The 23,654-nt window shown below is 41.0% G+C and overlaps 2 protein-coding genes across 13 annotated transcripts in view; one reads left to right on the top strand and one right to left on the bottom strand.

The window, feature by feature from the left end:
* LOC114360297 (zinc finger CCCH domain-containing protein 18) overlaps positions 1-20,849 on the top strand; it is a 27,994-nt gene extending 7,145 nt beyond the window's left edge. For 4 of the 12 annotated variants that reach the window (XM_028314984.1, XM_028314954.1, XM_028314932.1 and 1 more), the window contains 11 exons: positions 45-198; positions 1,083-1,155; positions 2,192-2,300; positions 12,408-12,576; positions 13,979-14,196; positions 15,230-15,310; positions 17,676-17,829; positions 18,537-18,624; positions 19,104-19,221; positions 20,023-20,105; positions 20,226-20,849. In XM_028314984.1, coding sequence (XP_028170785.1) covers positions 45-198; positions 1,083-1,155; positions 2,192-2,300; positions 12,408-12,576; positions 13,979-14,196; positions 15,230-15,310; positions 17,676-17,829; positions 18,537-18,624; positions 19,104-19,221; positions 20,023-20,105; positions 20,226-20,365 — 1,387 coding nt within the window. In that variant the 3' untranslated portion in view covers positions 20,366-20,849. Of the gene's footprint in view, positions 1-44; positions 199-1,082; positions 1,265-2,191; positions 2,301-12,407; positions 12,577-13,978; positions 14,197-15,229; positions 15,311-16,743; positions 16,988-17,675; positions 17,830-18,536; positions 18,625-19,103; positions 19,222-20,022; positions 20,106-20,225 lie in introns of those variants that run through there. The other 8 variants (XM_028314976.1, XM_028314993.1, XM_028314961.1 and 5 more) reach the window with 5 other exon arrangements.
* Pop1 (POP1 ribonuclease P/MRP subunit) lies at positions 20,735-23,654 on the bottom strand. The gene is made up of 4 exons (XM_028315033.1): positions 22,116-23,654; positions 21,670-22,031; positions 21,277-21,555; positions 20,735-21,165 (listed from the first exon to the last, which is right to left on the bottom strand). Exons 1-4 carry the CDS (start codon positions 23,503-23,505, stop codon positions 20,863-20,865), a joined length of 2,334 nt encoding a protein of 777 aa, XP_028170834.1. The 5' UTR covers positions 23,506-23,654; the 3' UTR covers positions 20,735-20,862.

Genomic DNA, 23,654 nt, shown 5'->3' with positions numbered 1-23,654 from the left:
AGGTTCCAAATGGTCTAGCGTTTACAACTATCATTTCTCCTCAGATTCCTCCACCCGGGCGTGACGGACAAAGGCAACTACAACATGTTCGACGTGGTCCGCGGCGTGCCGGCCAGCGGGCCCTACCCCGCCGCGCCGCCACGAGACGTGGCCCCGCCCGAGTCAGCCTGGGAGCGCGGCCTGCGGACAGCTAAAGAGGTATTTCTCTTTTCTTTTTTAAATATTTTTGGGCACGGATTAAAGAGGTCAACACACTGTGCGTTGTTGGCCATTATATGGCAGGGTCGCGTCGTGTCGCCCCGAGACGTCGCCTATCCCGAGTCCGCTTGGGAGCGCGGCCTGCGGACAGCTAAAGAGGTCACTGCACTACCATTTAATTAGTCACGTCATTAGCCTATCGATTAGAATACAGACGAGACCGTGAAATTGTGACGTCACAAGTCTTTTAAGATATCACAACTAAAAGTTGGTAACCAACATAATGTTTTTTAGAATGTGCTGTGCATAGGGTAGCTTGTACTAAATGGCAATGCCAGATTTTGTATGGAAAGTGGCGTCTTTTTTAATTCGCGCGGCCATCGACCAAACTTTGTTTTTTAATTACAAAGTAGTGTAATAAACTAAACTTACTATGGCATGTATACCTCTAAACTCAGTCTGAACTGAGTTACGAGCATTAGAAGTTTGATGATTTTCATACTAGATTTGCTTTTTGTGCGCAAGTTTTGTAAAAAATTGCAACAAAATATAGCGCTATTTTTTTATTGCGCTGATTCTGCTCCATACTGATGTCTGGAGCCTTTAATGGATGATATTGTTTGTTTACACATACAATCTCACTATTTTGTTGCAATTTCTTACAAAACTTTGCGCGCAAAAAGCAAATCTAGTATGAAAATCATCAAACTTATAATGCTCGTAACTCAGTTCAGACTGAGTTTAGAGGTATACAAGTCTTAGTAAGTTTGGTTTATTACACTATTTTGTAATCAAAAAACAAAGTTTGGTCGATGGCCGCGCGAAAAAAAAAAGACGCCAATTTCCGGCATTGTCTTTTAATTGAACTTATGTTTCCCCAACAGATGCTCCGGATAGCGAACAAGCGTAAAGAGCAAGACATGGACTTCGAGGAGAAGAAGCTCCATCTATCAGTGGGTGGCGTGGTGCATGACCCTGATGCGGAGCTGGCGTACGCAGCCGCCGCCGTGGGAGCCTCGCCGCCGCGTGCTCACGACGCCACGCATAGGGACCCTGATGTTTACAGGTAAACATTGGACCGTATTTTTGAACAATCGATTAATCGATTGAATAGATACACTATCGATCGCGCTGGATGCTGCATTCAGAGACCCTGATGTGTACTGTTGAGTGTCGCTAGCTGAATGTAGGAGCTGGTGTATGCCACTGCCGGCGTCCGTGCATCATCAAAAGTTACATCTATCCGTGGGTAACTCTTATTGATCTATAAAAGGTTACGCTAATAAGGTCCCCATGCCTCACACGGGGCTGGTGTATTGCGCCGCGGCGAGTGTAACATCAAAAGTGAAGAAACTCCATCTATTGACGCGGAGCTGGCTTACGCCGCCACCGCCGTGGGAGCCTCGCCGCCGCGTGCGCATGATGCCGCGCATAGGGACCCTGATGTTTACAGGTAAACGTTGGACCCTATTTTTGAACTCTCGATTAGTAATCGATACATTATCGGTGGCGCATGACACCGCGCTCAAATGCTGCTGGTGATTGCCCCTAGTTGACTGTAGGCCTATAGTTTGCGCTAGTGGGAACCCACGCCCCACGCAAGGCTGGTGTATGGCGCCGTTACTGTAAGTGGCATCAAAAGCTGAAGAAACTTCATCTATCCGTGGGCGTTGTGGTGCATGACCCCGACGAGGAGCTGGCTTACGCAGCCGCCGCCGCGTGCGCATGACGCCGCCCATCGGGATCCTGATGTGTACAGGTACGTAGCTAGCAATCAATATTGTCTTAGCAACCAATGCTATCGATTAATAATCGATACACTCGATCGTGCAGCACATCGCGGACAGGTTATCGGATACGAGCATGTATTGGTGCGTACTGCCAATTAAACCTAGGGCTATACGTTGCACTAATAGTTCCTCATGCCCCACGCGGGCTGGTGTATGCTCGTGAGTGCAACATCAATAGCTGAAGAAGCTCCATCTATCAGTGGGCGGCGTGGTGCATGACCCTGATGCGGAGCTGGCGTACGCAGCCGCCGCCGTGGGAGCCTCGCCGCCGCGTGCTCATGACGCCACGCATAGGGACCCTGATGTGTACAGGTAAACGTTGGACCCTATTTTTGAACTCTCGATTAGTAATCGATACATTATCGGTTGCGCATGACACCGCGCTCAAATGCTGCTGGTGATTGCCGCTAGTTGACTGTAGGCCTATAGTTTGCGCTATTGGGAACCTACGCCCCACGCAAGGCTGGTGTATGGCGCCGTTACTGTAAGTGGCATCAAAAGCTGAAGAAACTTCATCTATCCGTGGGTGTTGTGGTGCCTGACCCCGACGAGGAGCTGGCTTACGCAGCCGCCGCCGCATGCGCATGACGCCGCGCATAAAGACCGTGATGTGTACAGGTACGTAGCTAGCAATCGATATTGTATTAACAACCAATGCTATCGATTAATAATCGATACACTCGATCGTGCAGCACATCGCGGACAGGTTATCGGATACGAGCATGTATTGGTGCGTGCTGCCAATGAGGGTTTTCGCGAATGAATAATCCGCCAGATGGCAATACGTAGACGCGAGGTCCAAATGCTGCATGATTGGTTATTTTTGACATGACATTGACAAATATGTCAATATCCACCAATCTCGCAGCAGTCAGACCCCACATCCCGCCATCTAGCGGATCTTTCATTCGCGAAAACCCTCATTGAACCTAGGGCTATACGTTGCACTAATAGTTCCTCATGCGCCACGCGGGCTGGTGTATGCTCGTCTATTGCTCGTGCAACATCAAAGGCTGAAGAAGCTCCATCTATCAGTGGGCGGCGTGGTGCATGACCCTGATGCGGAGCTGGCGTACGCAGCCGCCGCCGTGGGAGCCTCGCCGCCGCGTGCTCACGACGCCGCGCATAGGGACCCTGATGTGTATAGGTAGGTGTAGGACCCTATTTTTGAACGATCGATTATTAATCGATTGAATGGATACACTATCGATCGCGCTGGATGCTGCATTCAGAGACCCTGATGTGTACTGGTGAGTGTCGCTAGCTGAATTTAGGAGCTGGTGTATGCCACTGCCGGCGTCCGCGCATCATCAAAAGTTACATCTATCCGTGGGTAACCCTTATTGATATATAAAAGGTTTCGCTAATAAGGTCCCCATGCCTCACACGGGTCTGGTGTAATGCGCCGCCGTGTGTAACATCAAAAGTTAAAGAAACTCCATCTATCCGTGGGCGGCGTTGTGCATGACCCCGACGCGGAGCTGGCTTACGCAGCCGCTGCCGCATGTGCATGACGCCGCGCATAGGGACCCTGATGTTTACAGGTACGTAGCTAGCAATCGATATTGTATTAGCAACCAATGCTATCGATTAATAATCGATACACTCGATCGTGCAGCACATCGCGGACAGGTTATCGGATACGAGCATGTATTGGTGCGTGCTGCCAGCTGAACCTAGGGCTATACGTTGCACTAATAGGGTCTCATGCCCCACGAGGGCTGGTGTATGCTCGTGAGTGCAACATCAATAGCTGAAGAAGCTCCATCTATCAGTGGGCGGCGTGGTGCATGACCCTGACGCGGAGCTGGCTTACGCAGCCGCTGCTGTGGGAGCCTCGCCGCCGCGTGCACATGAAGCCGCGCATAGGGACCCTGATGTGTATAGGTAGGTGTAGGACCCTATTTTTGAACGATCGATTTACTAATCGATTGAATGTATACACTATCGATCGCGCTAGATGCTGCATTCAGAGACCCTGATGTGTACTGTTGAGTGTCGCTAGCTGAATTTAGGAGCTGGTGTATGCCACTGCCGGCGTCCGCGCATCATCAAAAGTTACATCTACATATACGTGGGTAACCCTTATTGACCTACAATAGGTTACGCTAACACGGTCTCATGCCTCACACGGGGCTGGTGTATTGCGCCGCGGCGAGAGTAACATCAAAAGTAAAGAAACTCCATCTATTGACGCGGAGCTGGCTTACGCAGCCGCCGCCGTGGGAGCCTCGCCGCCGCGTGCTCACGACGCCGCGCATAGGGACCCTGATGTCTATAGGTACGTGCCTGCTGCTAAACGTAGGTATAGGCCTACGTTACCTATAGAAGTACCGCGTCAATAGCGTCACACGCCCCAAGCGGAACTGGTGTGGTGTACGCCGACGTCTCTGTGATTGCGTAGCCGCCGCGCGAACACGACGCTGCGCACGCGTCACATTGCTGAATGTAAGCTTTGTCACGCCACTAGGGACCCACGCCCCTACGCGAAGCTGGTCTATTCCGTTGGAAATATTGGGCCCCATTTTTTTTAAACTTCATTAATCGATACAATATCCAATCGCGCACGTGTACGCTTATGTATACAGCTCTACGTAGGCCTATACACGTCACGCCACTAGCAACCCACGTCAGAACCTAGCTAAAAGATGTGCCACTTGTGTAGAACCTTTGTTCAGGTCCGTTTTGATGACCTATAAGTAATGAATACAATTTTGAGGTTGCATACCAAACTCATTGGTCGCGCGCCTGGCCGGTTAGAAAATACTTTTTACTTTTTTGCGTTTTTTCATCGATTGTCACTTTTCTCTTTTGTCTTGAATTTTCTACCAAAACGAAATGTAATTTATTTTATTTGAAGCAATATAATTTTACATTTTACATATAACAAAGCCTTTCAATTAATAATTATCCCTCGTAGTGAAAGATGTAAAAATTCCGTTCATGGTCCTTCGAGCCGGATTGGCTTTGAAAGTGGTAGGGAAGTTTCGGTAGTCCATTGCGGAATACCGCCTGTACGTAATAACTGGATAGCAAGCTGCTATTTCGGAGTCCACACGGTAGTGGAAGGGTCCGGTCTCTGGATGGAGACTGGATAATAAGCGTACGGGAGGAGCAGTTAAGTCGTTGGCAGCGGTTGGCGGCAGCCAAGGAGCGCTAGGGAGCGCTAAATTCGAACGAGCAAAGCGAGCGTAAGAAAAGAAGTACGAGCCTAGCAGCTGATGGTGCACGTAATATCATCTTCAAGTGTGTGTTGTGAGAGTGCAATCGTGAGTAGTTTAAACATTATTTACTTATTGAAACGGAAAGAAGAAAGAAAATTAACTTTGAACATTTACTTTACTAACGTTGCATTTTTTCATGTGTACTTGTTTTTTGTTTTATTAACTGTGTATATTTTGCTGCTGTGCGTGTGTATTTTTGTATTTTTATTTTACTTGTTGTGTATTTTGTTGATTTATTTGTCAACTATGGAACCATTAGCTAAGGTTCAAGAGGCCACTAAGGCCGCAATCGAAAGAGCTTTTACTAATTTCAAAAAGTGTCCAAAAGATAGGTTAAGTCAAGCTTATCTTGAAACTAGGTTGGAGACATTAGAACAGCACTGGGCAGTCTTTTTTAAAACTCAACAAGAGATTGTCAGTAGCATTGACGAGGATGAACTGCAAGAGTCTGATTATTACAAAAACAATGTGTTTGACGAGGTAGAGGAATTATACATGGATTACAAGTCAAATATTAAGGAGAAATTAAACATGTTAGTTTCATTGCCAACTTTTAAATCACATAATAAATCAGCTCCACAAACAACGCAGTTCAAATTACCTGAAATAAAAATACCCACATTTTCAGGTAGGTACCTAGAGTGGCAAACTTTCAGAGATTTGTTCTTAGGACTGGTCCATAATAATAATACTTTAGATTCAGCACAGAAATTATACTACTTGAAAGCTTATCTTGTGGGAGATGCTGCACAACTCTTAAAAAATATTTCAGTTACAGCTGAAAACTACTTGAGCAGCTGGGAAAAGCTTGAGAGTATGTATAATAATAAAAAAAAGAAAAAGAAGGATTTATAGTCTAGATTTTTTTTTAATTACTCGCAATATTCAGGACATCTACATAACCCGTCCCATGGTCGGGTCTTTTACCTTAATAATTTCTCAAAACAAAATTGGTAGTACGTAAGTTAGTATCTAATGTACTTGCCACTTGGATACGTTGGTGATAAATACTAAAAAGAACTTTGAAACTCTGAATCCATAATACTTATTATCACCATGAAATGCACTATAGTCATTACTAACTACTTAGTAACTAATATTTGTTTACGTATAGCATTTGCGAACCAAAAAAAAATATAGGTTAGATTAAACTTGATTATAATTTTATCAGTCATATTGAATATTTTTCTTTATGTTTACACCCGCTCTTATGTTATAACGACATAAAACGAGATAAAATTTACCAAATTCAAAATAAATCACTCGAAAACTCGCCACCACAACAAAACAAAACTAACAGCAAACAAACAAGCGAGCGAATCACGACATTGGCTCTGATCGGATTCATCCACTCATTCAACGCGCCGAACATGACCGATAACAGCGCGGAAACTCCCGAATGCACATTCGGTTTCGGTCGTAGTTTCGGCAAGTTTGCCGCCGAAAACGAAACTAAACCGAAACTCGTGTTTTTACCGAAACTCAACCGAAAACGAAACCGAAACCGAACATTCGGTCGGACACTATAGTCTACTATACAGGGTGACAGGTAAAGCGACACATTCCTTGAAAGGGGTTAAAGTAGAGCTTATTTGCAGTCATTTAATTTAAATTTCATTTTCATTTCCAAGTTATTCAAGATTAAAGTATTTTTTAAAAAATCTCCATTTTTTATGTTAAAATGTACCCTTGTAATGAAGAATACGGAATAATGTTAACTTTTTTGTTGTATTCGTATAGCTAAATAATAAGATTGACATTTTAAATTAAAATTTGCAAGAAAGAATCGTCATTACTCAAGTAAAAGATAAAAAACCATGTATTATTTTGCAAAAAAAATGTTTTAGGTAATTAAACGAAGAATTTCCAAGAAAAAATGTATGGAATGTTGTGTACAAATTACAGAATTTAGTTCCTTGATTCATTAGCTATTCAAAAAGGTACAGGTGTTTAACAAACACTACATAGGTAATTATTTTTTTATTTGAATTTAAACGTCTAGTAAGATACTTTCATAAAAAAATAAATAAATAAAATAGTCACACTAACAACTGTTCTTGGGTCTCAATAAATGAAAAACTTAGAATTTTAATAATAATTGTATCACCTAATTTTATCTAGGTACAGTAATTTCCTCCGCCATTTTCCGCAGTTTAGCACCTATAAAAACCCTCGCCATGTTGCGGAAAACTAATGGTACTAATTTCTTTTAATGGCAACAGTAACTGAAAACTTCATTGACATGTCACCTTGCATGTCAGTCTATTGCTGTCAAAGTGTAAACAAACTTTATTTTAAATGTGTGCAATTGATTTTGTGAATTAAATTGCTAAAATCTTTATAGAGTCGTGAAAGAAAAGTGGTTCACAATGTGTTAAAGTATTTGTCGAAGAGAAATATTAAAAGGGTTCGGACAATATTTTCATTGAATAATGTTTCCGACAAAGGTTGTCAAATTGACTGACATGTTTATCGTATAGTACAGTCCGCTATGAAAAATTAGCTGTGGTTTGTTTCAACTACCTATTTTAAAGTTTTTTGTCACTTTCTAAGTGTTGAATTTTATGGAATTGGGAAAGAAGTACCGAGTTTGAAGCGTTCATGAGCAGACATTGCAGTTGAATATTCAAGTTCTGAATTTGATTATTGATGAATAATAAAATAAATCCTACTAGCTCGATTGATGGTTTCATTTAATTTATTTAAACCAGCTTACCTATAGGTAATCATATTTTTTCGTTAATTTATGAAAATATCAAATTAGCCCGTAATCCTGAATCCTGATACATAAAGTTAGCCTATTAATTTAACACAGGTACGACTGTACTCAGTGTTGCACTATCAAATGCAATTGACGCGCCTCTATGCCAGGGTTTTTATGTTCCTGGTCAGGCTATACCGAAGTCAGCCCTATATAGCTGACCCACGCTGAACTGTCCCACCAAACTCAATGACAGGGGGGCGCTACCATCGCTCAACTATATGGTTTCCAACATGGCAAAAATCTGAACCAGCGATCCGGTATTGACGGTGGCGCCCCACTGTCAATGTCATCGACAGGACAGTCCAGTATTTTGGAACTATAGCACTGCTGGACTATGAGCCTCCTCCACTATAGTGGAGGGTTTTGCCATAATCTCCACGCTTGGCAGGCGGGTTGGAGATCGCAGTTTAAAAGATTGATTTTTTTCAGAGAGCGCTGCTGCCCATTCTCTGTTTGATGTGTAGTCCCTAAGTCGCCTCTTACGACACCCACGGGAAGAGTAGGGGTTGGTGACAAATGTATTCTACTCTGCCGTCACCACACGGCTTATTAGTTGGCTTCATTAGTTGTCCATGAAGACTCCCCTAGGTTTTCGACTTCGACGGAGTTGTGATTAAGTGGTGGGGGCCCCCGAAAGGGGCGCTTTTTCGGTTTTCCGGTTATACCGCGTAAAGGACTAAGGTCCTTTTCACACGTCCCGGTTGCCGGCTATCCGGTGCCGGGTACCCGGTGGTGAAGTGTATGGGCATGCCGGATTAATTACGCCGGAACATGTGAAAGCTACGTACCATGCCCATACACTTCACCACCGGATACCCGGCGCCGGTTAGCCGGCAACCGGGACGTGTGAAAAGGGCCTTACTGTAATGTCATCCACCACACTGTCAGTTCAGTGGTAATGAGAATAACATTACAGCAATCATCAGGACATCCACTGCTGAGTATAGGCCTTTTTTTTTTTTCGTCGGGAAATGCTTTGCGCATACCCACTGGTCTATGGGGACGGCCAGTGGGTTATGTGGGACTCTCCCCGCCTACCCACTAAAGGCGGGGCCTACCCACTAAAACCCGACGGTTTCCACCAGAGCCCAAAGAAACGGAGCCGCGAGTTATTGTCCTGCTTGGACATTCGTCCGCAGCTCCGCCTCAGGCTCGAGGCTCGCTCACAAGCAAGCCTCTTTGGCTTCGANAAGTAAAAGTTCTCATACGTATCATGCACAAAATAATACCTATAGAATAACTTGCAGTTATTGTTACGATAGCCATAAAATTACAAAGTGTAAAAAGTTTGCACAGGAAAGTAACGAAACTCGCCGGTGTTTTGCTCAGGAGAAAGGTTTGTGTTTTATTTGTTTATACAATAATCACCCTGCCAAGGCTTGCAAAACTACTTTCAGATGCCATATTTGCAAAAAACGTCATAATACATTGTTACATCCCAGCGATTTATCGCAATCTATGGGGGATAACTCGGCGAAGGGCGTCAATTCTGCCATGCGGGCGGAAGGAACGGCTAATTCAAGCACAAAGGTAGGAAATCTTGATGATAAAGTTGTGTCATGTTTATCGACTGGAAATTGTAAAGAAACTGTTCTGTTACCAACAGCATTGGTTAAAGCCAAGTCGAGGGATGGCACTTACCGTGATATGCGAGCCTTGTTAGATCAAGGTTCACAAGGCTCTTTTATAACTGAATCAATGGTTCAGTACTTAGGACTAAAGAAAAACTTTAGTAAACACACTGTAACAGGTGTAGGGGTAGACAATACTTTGTTGTCTAAATCGTACGTGACTTTACACTTAAAGTCGAGGTTTGATCCAACTTTTAACATGCAGATTAACGTTTACGTTTTAAACTCAATATCATCTCTACTTCCATCAGTAGAAGCATGCCCTGTAGATTTGTTAGGGTTAACAATAGGAGACCTTGCTGATCCGGAATATTATAAGCCAAATAAAATTGACGTTCTGCTAGGTGCTGAAGTATACAGCCAAGTAGTTAGAGCAGGTATTGAACGCAGTGCATTTAGCCGGGTATTAGCACAAGAAACGACTTTTGGCTGGATACTGTCTGGAGTCGTTGAAACAGATTCCCTATCTGGGACCGATTCATTTACTAACACTACAGTCATGCATGTAAGTATGGAGAATGATGACATGTTGAAGAAATTCTGGGAGCTTGAAGGAGAACCTTGTGTGGCCAAAAAGATGTTGACTGAAGAAGAGGTAAAATGCGAACAGTTATTCGTAGCCACCACACGACGTGATGAAAGTGGTCGTTATGTAGTCAGACTGCCGTTCAAGGATGATATTCGAAGCTGTGCAGAAGGTGGATCTAAACAAATAGCTGAAAAGAGATTTAAGTATTGGAAGCTAAACTGTTAAAGAACATAAAATTGAAAATCGATTATAGTCAAGTGATACATGAATATGCAGAATTGAACCACACGGTAAAGGTAACGAAGCAGGAAGTAAATAAAAGAAGTTTATACTTACCCCATCATGCTGTAATCCGTGAAGACAGAGCAACGACAAAGGTTCGTGTCGTATTCGATGCATCCTGCAAAGGTAGTAACGGAATATCTTTGAATGATAACTTGATGGTAGGGCCCTGCAAGCGGATCTTCGACACATCGTTATGCGTTGGAGAAAACATCTCATCTGCATAGTAGCTGATATTGTAAAGATGTATCGACAGGTGCTTGTAGACAGAGAAGATACGTCTTTTCAACGTATACTGTGGAGAGATAATCCTGAAAAGGAAATCGAAGAGCACGAACTCCTAACGGTTACATTTGGAACCGCTTGCGCGCCATTTTTGGCAGTTCGCGCGTTGCAGCAAGTAGCATACGATGAAGCTCAGGAATCTCCAAGGATAAAGGAAATCATTCTGAATGATTTCTATATGGATGACCTCATGACAGGAACTGAAAATGTAGATGACGGTTATTCAATTTACAGCGAAATAAAAGCTACATTAGCGTAGGGTGGCTTTCAGTTACAAAAATGGATAAGTAATAGTATGGAATTACTACATAAAATAAAGGAAGATGTGAGAGATAAAGATGAAGGTATCAAGATAGAAATGGACGCAAATATAACAAAAATCTTGGGACTTACCTAGGATCCACGTAGTGATTCCTTTCAGTACTCGGTTGATCTTGCTGCTCTAATAGAACCTGTAACAAAAAGAAGAGTTTTATCTGATATAAGTAGACTATTTGATCCGCTAGGCTGGCTGGCTCCAAGCATCATTATAGCAAAAACTATGATTCAACAACTATGGTTGGCTGGTATCGACTGGGATGAAGAGCTGCCAAGCGAATTATTAAGCAAATGGTGTACTTACCGTGATGGTTTGAGTGCATTGAAGAATGTGATAATCCCGCGCTGGTTACACACAAAAACTTCTTATAAACAAATCCAATTCAATGGTTTTTAGAATGTGTCAAAAACAGCTTATGCAGCTGTAGTGTATACTAGGGTAGAAGATGCCGAAGGTAACTAAATAAACTGGGGACGTGATTTTGATCAAAGTAGATGGCATGCCTCCTGGCAGGTGGTTGTTGGGTAGAGTCGAGCAGAAACATCCTGGCCCTGATCAGATCACCCGGGTGGTTACTGTTCGCACACAAAATTCTTTGATCAAAAGACCTGTGTCCAAAATTTGTGTGCTTCCATTAGCGGAATAATTAATTATTGTAATTTTAAGTTGAAATGTAAATATGATGTGTATGTTAAAATTACTTTAATTCTTATGATTCGATTGATATTTTGTGGTAGCAATTCTCTTTGTTTGTATAGTTTAAGTAAACTTATTATTATTATTTTTTTAATCACAATGAGAATGTTTTAGGTAAGAGTATGAGCTACATAAACTATTTAGTAGTATTTATTACTATTATGCCCGCTGAAGGCAAGGAAGTTTGATTTTTTTGTTAAGCTTATCGTGTACATAGTTTACTTTAACTTCGAACTGTATAGTATGGATTTGATTTTTGTTTGGTTCTTGTTTTGTTTAACTAAGTAGGTAAAGGACATCCTGGAGTTATGTCCTTTAGCGGGCGGAAATGTTCAGGTCCGTTTTGATGACCTATAAGTAATGAATACAATTTTGAGGTTGCATACCAAACTCATTGGTCGCGCGCCTGGCCGGTTAGAAAATACTTTTTACTTTTTTGCGTTTTTTCATCGATTGTCACTTTTCTCTTTTGTCTTGAATTTTCTACCAAAACGAAATGTAATTTATTTTATTTGAAGCAATATAATTTTACATTTTACATATAACAAAGCCTTTCAATTAATAATTATCCCTCGTAGTGAAAGATGTAAAAATTCTAATATAATATTTTCTAAGCAACAAACTTAAACTGCATCTACCGGACAATCATCTACTTACGAATGATGATTTTTAAAATATACCTTATCCAGTAGGGCATACGGCGCGCCGCCCATGTACCGCGGCCGGTACCCGCGGCCGGCGGACGAGCGCGAGCGTTACTACGAGCACGAGCGAGGCTACGAGCGCGAGCGCGCGTACGAGCGCCCGCCGCACTACGACGAGCGAGCGCAAATGCAGGACCCCAATGCATATCACAAGGTAAATATACTACTTTGTTACCAACTGATACAAAGTCCTAGTAAAAAATCTCAACCATTGTAAGGCAAGCCGAACTGTTGATTTCCAATCGTTGTAACTATGCAGGTGACTTATCCTTCTTTCTTGCGTTCTCCACTCTTGAATACTGACGCAATGAGGGTTTTCGCGTTTGAAAAATCCGCCAGATGGCAATACGTAGACGCGAGGTCCAAATGCTGCATGATTGGTTATTTTTGACATGACATTGACAGATATGTCAAAATCCACCAATCACGCAGCAGTAAGACCCCGCATCCACGTCGATCTTTCAAACGCGAAAACCCTCATTCACTCAAATTAAAATGAAAAATTGACTTACATTTACAGGGCAGATATGTACCATTCTATACCTTAGTTCTTTAGAAATTTCCCTAAATGTAAACAAATATGGCCAACTGACATTGACGAATTTTTAGTCTATGTCAGTTGATCTACTAGTGATGTGACAAAATCTCTCGTTAATCGCAATTCTGTAAATGTCATTTACGGACTGCAACAGACGATTATTAGATTTTCAAAGATAGTTTGTATACTTAATTATGAACATCAATCCCTCTTCTGATTGATGTTGAGATCAGTAATGTGATCGTCAAAATAGGATAGTGGGTCTAGACAAAGTGCACAATAAAATCGTAAACCAGTCGAAAAGTGGTCGAAAGGCCTTTTTTATGTGACACTCGTCTGTATAATAAAGCTGAATTCAAAGACTTCTTCGCAAAGTGTGTTGTTGCATTTAATGAAGAAAAAATACGTTGTTGAATATAACCTCGTTTATATTTTATTTTAAATTAATATTATCAAAGTAATTGGTAATTGAAATAATTGAATACTTGAAATAAAATCGATTAAATTTACAGATTATTATCTATGAATATTGTCTATGACTTACAGATTTTCCAGAGATAGGACCTAAATTTAAACGCCAAATGTCGATTTGACATTTAACATGTAGCACAAATTTTCACAATCCAAATATTTTGTTAAAATATTTTGTTTTCAATGTTAGATTTCACATTTGTTTCATCATGAGAATAAAGTTGGTTTCATGAGCTTGTGAAATAATGTGTATGATATTAAGAAAACGTGAGTATTATAGTGTAATTGTGTGCACAAGTGTTTGTTTACATCGATGGAAATTTCTAAAGAATTTAGGATTAGACTGAATCCCACTTAACATCAGGTGCAATTGTGGTCAAATACCTGCCTTGTTATGCATAAAAAAAAAAACTTATGTTCTTTTTAGAAACTAGTTATGACGTCACGTCTTTGATTTCAATATTATTGAAAACATATTTCACTAATAATGTGATTGGTTGTTTAAATAAATCATGCTATACATATTATTTCATATTTATCATAACAGAGACGTCTGCGCTCCTCCCGCGAAGTGATAGTCCAACGGGCCGAAGTAGAGCGACGGGAAGGTCGCGAGCCGCGAGACACTCGCGAGGGGAGAGAGGGGCGCGACGGGCGCGGGCGGGAGGGCCGCGGCGACGAGTGGGCCGACCCGTGGATGCGGCAGGAGCCCGCCGCGCGACGACGTCGCCCGCCCTCCTCTGATGACTCGTACTCGTCTACAAGGTACGTTTGGGAATGTGAGGAGCATCGGATCGGCGGTTGAGGTTAGGTTGCACGGATAGATTTTGTTTTTTATTTCTGGGACGTGACGTCACATTTTGCTGTCGGATTGGGCACATGATGTGACTTAGTTGGAGAAAAATAGATTTAATCATATTTGAATCATATTTAATTTGGGTGAAATGTAAAAATCAGACGATAGTATGCGCTTTGAAAGAATGCACTCGCTGATTTTATGGATCGACTGTTGCGATGAAAATTCTATCTGTGTAAAACCTAATCTAAATCGCCATGTGTCAGATGAAAAGATTACCCAGTAGATCGAGCAATTTGTTCACTTTTCATTTTTTCACGATTGGTGTCTCAATAGTTCTCATGATTTTACAAGCTTTACGCTCGATTTGCTGGATTTTGATCAAATTTTTCACTGTAGAAAAATATTGACCACATAATTGCACTAAAATAAAAAGTTTTTGAAAATGGATAATGATTGCTCAGTTATTATTGGTTAAGCCGTGAATGAACATTGAAAATTATTTATTGCATAGCCTGTTTATTTTTTTAGTTTGCCACTTGATTATTTAAGTACATATTTTGAAAGCCGCAACATTCCCATTTATATGTTATTTAGTATATTTTGCATAAATACAAAATACATTTCGTTAGTAATAATAGACTGAGAAAATATTTATCGATTTTATCCTGTCAAAATTATTATTTTATTGATTCTATATTTATTAATTTTGAGTTTTCTCCCCGTCTCCTTCCCGTCCCCGCCGTTGGGTTTCGCTTTCATAACTAACGTGTTTCGGTGTTCGGACTCTGATCTCATCTGATCTGTCATTAACATGCATGTTATTCACTGGGGTTCGCTTTATGCCTGTTGTGTGTGTGCGTGAGTGATCGCGGACCGCGTACGACGTAAAATGGGCGTTATTTGTACATACATCATTGGTGATAATCCCGTGTATGGTCGTGTCATACGTTTGCGTCCGTTGCATGGAGTGCGTGTGCCCCCGTCCCGTTGACCCTACAGCTCTTCAAATTCCAGCTCCCGAAGTTCGAGGTCTCCCGGAGCCAGACGCAAGCGAAGGGCATCCTCTTCGTCGAGACAGAGGTGGGTTTTTGTTTTTCTGCGTACAATTTTGTTTGTTAGATAGCCAGATTGCAGTTTGAGGTTTTGGGTGTAACTATTTTTCCAAATTATTTGTGTATGAATATATTTTTTTTAGTGATTTCATTGGTCCTGTTTTGGCCAGTAATTTGATTTTAATTTACCAATATGACCTAACCCTCTTACTGATTGATTTTTTATGAAAAACTTTATTGAAAATATTTTTTTTTTTCAATTTAGACCAATATTTGGCATTTCTCAATTTCATATTGAATATGACTATGATTTTGATTGATTTACATGTGATAAATTTTAAACGTTAGAATAGAACTATTCGTTTTTTCAGTTAGGCCATTAATTAGTTGACAACCCCTTGACTTTCATCAATCACTATGCCAGATACGCACTGCCTAACTGCGCATACGCACGTCACGCCCAAAATTCCCCTCGGTATACAGATTGTCGCCATCGGTGATAGTTCGCGAGACACGCATGGTGTTTACGCGCGCTACCGACTTTATATTCTATCAAATAGAGTCCACAATAAAACAATAATTCCCTTCGGTATACAGACTGTCGCCATCGGTGATAGTCTGCGAGACACGCATTGTGTCAGCGCGCGCTACCAAATCTATCTTCTATTAAATAGAGTCGAGAATGAAACAATTATTCCCCTCGGTATACAGACTGTCGCCATCGGTGGTAGTCCGCGCGCGCTACTCGTGTCTTCTATCAAATAGAGTTCAGCGTTTGCGCAGACTCTATCTTCTATCAAATAGAGTCCACAATAAAACCTAACTCCTCGCTATACAGACTGTCGCCATCGGTGATAGTGCGCGAGCGGCGCATGGCGTCTGCGCGCGCTACGTTTCTGTCTTCTATCAAATATAGTTTAGCGTTTGCTAGACTCTATCTTCTATCAAATAGAGTCCACAATCAAACAATATTCCTCTCGGTATACAGACTGTCGCCATCGGTGATAGTGCGCGAGCGGCGCATGGCGTCTGCGCGCGCTACGTTTCTGTCTTCTATCAAATATAGTTTAGCGTTTGCTAGACTCTATCTTCTATCAAATAGAGTCCACAATCAAACAATATTCCTCTCGGTATACAGACTGTCGCCATCGGTGATAGTGCGCGAGCGGCGCATGGCGTCTGAGCGCGCTACGTTTCTGTCTTCTATCAAAGCGCACTACGTTTCTGTCTTCTATCAAATATAGTTTAGCGTTTGCGCAGACTCTATCTTCTATCAAATAGAGTCCACAATAAAACCTAACTCCTCGCTATACAGACTGTCGCCATCGGTGATAGTGCGCGAGCGGCGCATGGCGTCTGCGCGCGCGACGTTTCTGTCTTCTATCAAATATAGTTTAGCGTTTGCTAGACTCTATATTCTATCAAATAGAGTCCACAATAAAACCTATCTCACCTATACAGACTGTCGCCATCGGTGATAGTGCGCGAGCGGCGCATGGCGTCTGCGCGCGCTACGTTTCTGTCTTCTATCAAAAATAGAGTCCACAATGAAACAATATTCCTCTCGGTATACAGACTGTCGCCATCGGTGATAGTGCGCGAGCGGCGCATGGCGTCTGCGCGCACTACGTTTCTGTCTTCTATCAAATATAGTTTAGCGTTTGCGCAGACTCTATCTTCTATCAAATAGAGTCCACAATAAAACCTAACTCCTCGCTATACAGACTGTCGCCATCGGTGATAGTGCGCGAGCGGCGCATGGCGTCTGCGCGCGCGACGTTTCTGTCTTCTATCAAATATAGTTTAGCGTTTGCTAGACTCTATATTCTATCAAATAGAGTCCACAATAAAACCTATCTCACCTATACAGACTGTCGCCATCGGTGATAGTGCGCGAGCGGCGCATGGCGTCTGCGCGCGCTACGTTTCTGTCTTCTATCAAAAATAGAGTCCACAATGAAACAATATTCCTCTCGGTATACAGACTGTCGCCATCGGTGATAGTGCGCGAGCGGCGCATGGCGTCTGCGCGCACTACGTTTCTGTCTTCTATCAAATATAGTTTAGCGTTTGCGCAGACTCTATCTTCTATCAAATAGAGTCCACAATAAAACCTAACTCCTCGCTATACAGACTGTCGCCATCGGTGATAGTGCGCGAGCGGCGCATGGCGTCTGCGCGCGCGACGTTTCTGTCTTCTATCAAATATAGTTTAGCGTTTGCTAGACTCTATATTCTATCAAATAGAGTCCACAATAAAACCTATCTCACCTATACAGACTGTCGCCATCGGTGATAGTGCGCGAGCGGCGCATGGCGTCTGCGCGCGCTACGTTTCTGTCTTCTATCAAAAATAGAGTCCACAATGAAACAATATTCCTCTCGGTATACAGACTGTCGCCATCGGTGATAGTGCGCGAGCGGCGCATGGCGTCTGCGCGCGCGACTGCTATGAATCCGCCCGCGCCACGACGTCGCGCGCCCTCGCCCGCTGCTGCGAGGCAGCTGTCTGCTAACCCACCGCCACCTGCCTCACATAGGCATAAGGTAAATGAATAGAATAGAATAGAATAGGTACCTTTATTCAGCATTAACATTTATGTGCATACATGTACAGAGGTCAGGCTCAGCGAAAATCGTGACATGACACACACAAGTCGTCAAGTCACGAAGCTGGTTTTCAGCGGGTACCAACATGGGGGTTATTACGCCAATTAAGCGCACTTTTGACAGTGACGGTTTATCAATATAAAATATTATAAAATTCGTGTCGATTCGTAAGACTTCCTGGCAAAAAGGCGCGCAACAGAGGGCGCTGCAGTTAAAATAAAATATCAATTTATTTACATAAATACAAAATAAAATATAAAAAAAGGTAGACCTAAAATATGACATTTACAAAATATTAGAAATAAACTCCACAATTGTTCCAAGTACCCACACTAAACAAAATAACGAGACTTTGCAGGATACACCATGAGACGGAAAAAACACCACTTCATACAAGTTATGATGTGCAAACATTATCTTACACCTGGGAATTTAGAAGACGGATTCGGCCTCCTGTTATTTTTGCACTTCTTTCTTCTGTAAAAGTTCAAGTTCAGTCAAGGTCTTGTCGCGATTCACCCGATCAAAATGACTTGATTTGTTACCAAAAACATCCATGGCTTGGCTCCATCTATTTGCAAAATAAGCAAAGGTCTGCTATGAGTGTAAGTACAATCGTATTTACAATCTTCTTTTTTGCACAGGATGAAGTGGATCCATACGGACGTAGCAAAGCATCCAGCCGAAATAGAGATAGGAAGAAATACTCAAGGTCATCATCATCAGGTTCAGGTAATTGTTTGCTTTTAACTATAAATCTAATTGACGATAATATCAAGTCATCCAGGGCATGAGCCAAGGCGCAGACCATCGATTTTTCGCCGGCCGATAGTTTAGTCGGGCATTTGATCAGTATGGGCATATATGGAAGTGCGCACATTACACCGATTTGACTTGGCCGATTCTTCATACAAATTAAAATCGGGCCCTACTATCGGCCAACTAAAAATCGGTGGTCTGCGCCTAGTCTTAGTCTCAACTTTCGATATAGCTAATCCAACTAACTTTTTAGGGCTGCTATAATATTATAGTTGTTGCAATTCACGAAGGCAAGTGAGCTTTCATGTGTGGTGGCTCGCTACTGTTCGTTTTTCAAAAGTTTTGATAAACATTACACTATCGTTATAATGCATGTGCACGTACACACACAAGTAAAGTACACTCGCCTTCGTAAGTTGCAAGAACTATAGTTAATAAACTTCATTTTACAGAATCATCGTCATCGTCGAGCGAGTCCGAGAGCGAGTCGCACTCGTCGTCATCGTCTGGCAGTTCGGGAGCAAGGCGAGCGCGTCACGCGAGGCTTCTGAATGCTGCCGCTAGACCTAGGTAAGTTCTTACAAATACAATCTAGTTTTAAATACACTGGTCATCATAAAAATCGACCCTCCCGCGACAAGCACTTTCAAACGTATATGCATCCCCACTTCCCACCAATAACACTATACTATATTACCATTTAAAAGCCTAGTTCTAAACTTTATTTCATTAAAGGAAAGGTTTTTACCCCAAAAATGTGTCTGTAGAAGAATCCAGAGTCACTTCTTCAAAAAATAGGTAGTTACGCTTGAGCCAACTTTTATGGCTATAAAACTGTTGAGATTAATCGCTATTCATCTGTTAAAGAGGACACGTGAGATCATTATTTGGTTTTATAACCATAAAAATTGGTCTAATTGATCCCAGAGGTGAGCCCAAAGTGAGGTCTTTTTTCAAGTTTTTCAAGTCACATTTATTGTATATGTTAATCGTTTATTAGGAAATTAAATGTGTTTTTCTTTAAGGATATTTATTGGGCTTTCAAATAACACCAATATTGTTGGGGCACCATGATTGTGTCAGTAGAAACGAGTTTTCCTACGTAGGTGGGCCGATTTTTGTGATGACCAGTGTATAATCTAACCTCTTCATTCAATTCGTTAATATATTCAAATGCACAATTTGTTAACTCGGACACACTTTGAAACTAAAACGTAACTAAATTAATAAAATTAGTTTCTAATTGATTGTTTTCAAAATTAAACTATTGAAATCCGGATATTACACCCGAAAGAATTCGTTATGTGCGCAAATGCCACGTGAAGAGTGAAGCCATTCAAGTTGAAGATTTAGCAGTCAATTGTTTTACAGATTAAATGCGAAAGCAAGTGCTGCTGGGTTAGCTGCTGCAGTCTCGACAGTCACAAGTAAAAAAGAAGCAGTTGATGATAAAGGTAAGAACATGTTGGGAACTATCAATATAATCACGTTAATTATCATCTAAACTCGTACAAACAAATAAATTAAGTAACTTTATCATATTTTTTCGTTTACGAATATTGTTTTTATTTCAGATATTTCTGGCAAGAAACGAGGAGCCACTTCGCCAATAAACTCAGCGCCGGGTAAGAAATCGGTGTCGAGAAGAGAAGAACTGCTCAAACAACTCAAAGCTGTAGAAGACGCAATAGCGAGAAAGCGATCAAAGATATAACATTTCGCTTCAGAAAGTAATTTGTGTGTAATCCAAAATAAACTGATGACTATTTACATAGTCTTATGGCTACAAGACCCAATAGGTCTTCCATATTCAATTAAACTCACGGCTGCTAGTTTACTCAGTCGGGAAGGCTTCTTGTCACGTAGAATCGAGGTCGTACAAATAAGCATTTAAGTTGTAAATACATGGACATGTTAAAAATTTGATCTGGATCCAATATTTAATAAGCATCGCTTATAATATGAATGAATTGTGCCTATCATGGTTATTTTTACATCTATAATTTTGTATACGATAGATTGACTTACAGTAATACATATACTAACACCAATTTACATAGACTGGAAAATATTTTTGGTATTGTTTGTTCATCACAATGTACGGAATAGAACCTAGGTTGTAGGTTTTATGGTGGATTGACAATTAGAAATGTAATATTCATGTGCAAAATGAATAATAAACGCATTATTTTGTAGAATTTAATGTTTTATTCATGGAACCTTTATAATATTTATATTGGCCAACCTATACTTTCTTGATGAAGTGTTTCGAACTAATACCTGATTTTGTTTGGTTTTGAGAAGCGCATTTAAAGCATTGAATGCTATGTAACCTACGCCACAACTTTGGGATTCAGAAAAGCTGAATGCGCCGTGTGTCAGGTATCCCATGATTTGACGCGCACACGAGTGGCGGACTGATTTTACATCTGATGGTACCCAGAGCTCCCTGATGCTTTTGACATATTCAGATGGTTCTGACTTAGCTTTGTTTTTAGGCCTTGTAGTGTTCACCTGGAAATAAAATAAAATTATATCAAAATATTTTTACATTCACAATATGGGTACTATTTTTGGGCTACATGAGTCTAAATAAGTTTGTTTTGAAACAGATGTATCTCATACCTGGCCACATTTTCCTTTCTTTAGTATTGAAGCTTTTTTCTTCAGTCTTCTAATATTAGCCTTGTGTTCCTTTCGCTTCTTTTTACGCAACACTTCATTTGAATCCTCATGGTGCGGTTCAAATAGTGAATTAACGTTGGAAACATCAAGTTTTTCTGGCAAACAGATCAGTGCATTTCGTTTTAGGTTTCCTTTATTGACCATTTTCAGATAAATTGGCACTAAACATGATGATGGATTTTCGATTGCGGGTAATTCTTTCCTTTGCTGGATGCAGTCCTGTAAATAGGAAATTGGATATTAGTAGTGAAGGAAGTGTAATAAGTATGTACTTTAATTGTATGAGTGTGACAAAATGAGTTGTCAAAGTATTATAATTTTTGTTTTATGTACCTGTAGGTTGGATAGAAGCTGTTTATCACGCAATACATAAAAGGAATCAACAGAAACCTCGCTCCAGTCCGTTAAAAGAATTTTCCATGGACAAATAAATGGAGAAACAATAGCAAGTTTAATATAATTGACCCTTTTACTGGGTGGTAGTCTGAAATACTTTTCTTTTAACTCTGTTGATATTCTCTCTTCCTCTTCTTTGCCAGATTCAGAATCGGGAGGAAAATAGCACTCTCCCATTTCAAATGATAAATGCTCAGATTCACGAAGTCCTCCAGACCGTGCTCCAAACATAATGAATGTTTGCCAGAACGGCAGACCATAACCAGGTGGAATTATGATATCCCAGCCACTTCCATATCCTGAAAATATAATTTATTTAGTAGAAAGTAGGTACTCAACATATCAAGAATGTATGTACTATTAGTCTTGTCATAGTTCCTTACCAATCTTTTTGGAATCCAGATTTTGTGATCCTGGCCTCTGTATCAAAACAACTGGTACACTTTGTAAAACTGGATCATTCTCATTAATTTCTCCAGGAACTAATCGTGTTTTTGTCACATGTTCTATGAATTTGGCGCAACTTAATTTTTCTTTTTTTATTACATCATGTATGTTTGTATTCCATAGATGTGATGTTGATATACTCGGTGGTATGTTTAGGAGACATTGAAGATTTCTTTCTTTCATATTGTTCACTGCTTTTGTGCGAATTTTAGGCCTACTGAGACGAGGATCTTTTGCCACTAACCCGATGATCATTCTTTGAGGCAATTCTGAAGGAGAAGCCACAGAACTAATATTCTGCCAATATTGTTCTTTTTCTTTAAGATTTGAGAATTCAGAATCACTTGTATTAGATACCCATTTATTCTGTTTGATGGTTTCTAGATTTTGGATACATTTTAGACTGTGAGTAAGTACAGCATGACTTTTAGGACCAGTTAATCGGAACCTGTTGTAAGTTCCAGGGAATAATTTCATTTTTATATTTTCTGAATAATTATTTGCGAGTTTCCTTTTTTTCTCAGGAACTTCATTCATGCTATTTTGGGTATTGCACAGCAAATCTGTTAATAATGATTCCACTTGTTTGATTTGGGCAGGGTGAACAAATAACCATAAACATTTGTTTGATTCAGTATTGTGCCAAATGAAGGTAACTTTACCAATATACCCAAAAGGATATGACTTGGCTTCATATAAGTGGATGGAACCCTCTCTTTTACCATCTACAAAAGCTTTGGCACATACACCAAGCCCACATGAGCTATTTGTTATATTGCTAAACATTTCTTTTAAAATTTCTACAGGTCCAGTTATTTGGATTGGTGTGTAATAAGAGATATCCTGTAAAAGACAATGGGCAGAGCTTGCTCTGTAACAAGCTCTAAAAGCTTTATCACATGGAGCATATGCAATGCTATAGCTCCAGCGCTTTATCATGTGAAACCTCTTTGCATGCCAGATGTGTGTTTCCAACCAAACATTTTTTCTTTGTCGCCTAGTGTATTCCTCTAATAAGTTGCCAGGTCGTCTCCTGTATTTTCGGGATGGCCGTTTTTGCTTTGGAGGTAAGCCACTTTTAGTCAGTTGTTCTAAATGGCCCTCTCTGTGCCTTCTCGGCAATCTCTTCGCGTTGTGGCTCATGACTCGACGACGCATGTGAACAGGCAAGGATTGGAAAATTAGCTTCGTCTTGCTGGGGCGAAGGATACTTTCAGTCATGGCAGCAATTTCTATGCTTCGGGAAGCTGCAAATTTCAAACTATTCACAGAAAAGGGCAGATGTTCATCGCCACCTAAAGTGGCGTCAAACTCGGAAGATCCCATTTTTGTTACAATTATTTGAATGGTAGGGAAAGGTTGTTATTCCTTGAATCACTTGATCGTATTTCTTCGTACAAAAACCATTTAAATTGTAAAAACAACAAAGCGTGCACTTTTCTGTATAAAATAACCTCTTCGATTTGTTGTCAATG

The sequence above is a fragment of the Ostrinia furnacalis genome, unplaced genomic scaffold (assembly GCF_004193835.3).
Source record: "Ostrinia furnacalis isolate ACB-3 unplaced genomic scaffold, ASM419383v2 OfSCF0322, whole genome shotgun sequence".
Classification (NCBI taxonomy): domain Eukaryota; kingdom Metazoa; phylum Arthropoda; class Insecta; order Lepidoptera; family Crambidae; genus Ostrinia; species Ostrinia furnacalis.
Note: the sequence above shows the minus strand (reverse complement) of the source record. Positions and strands in the feature narration are given on the sequence as shown.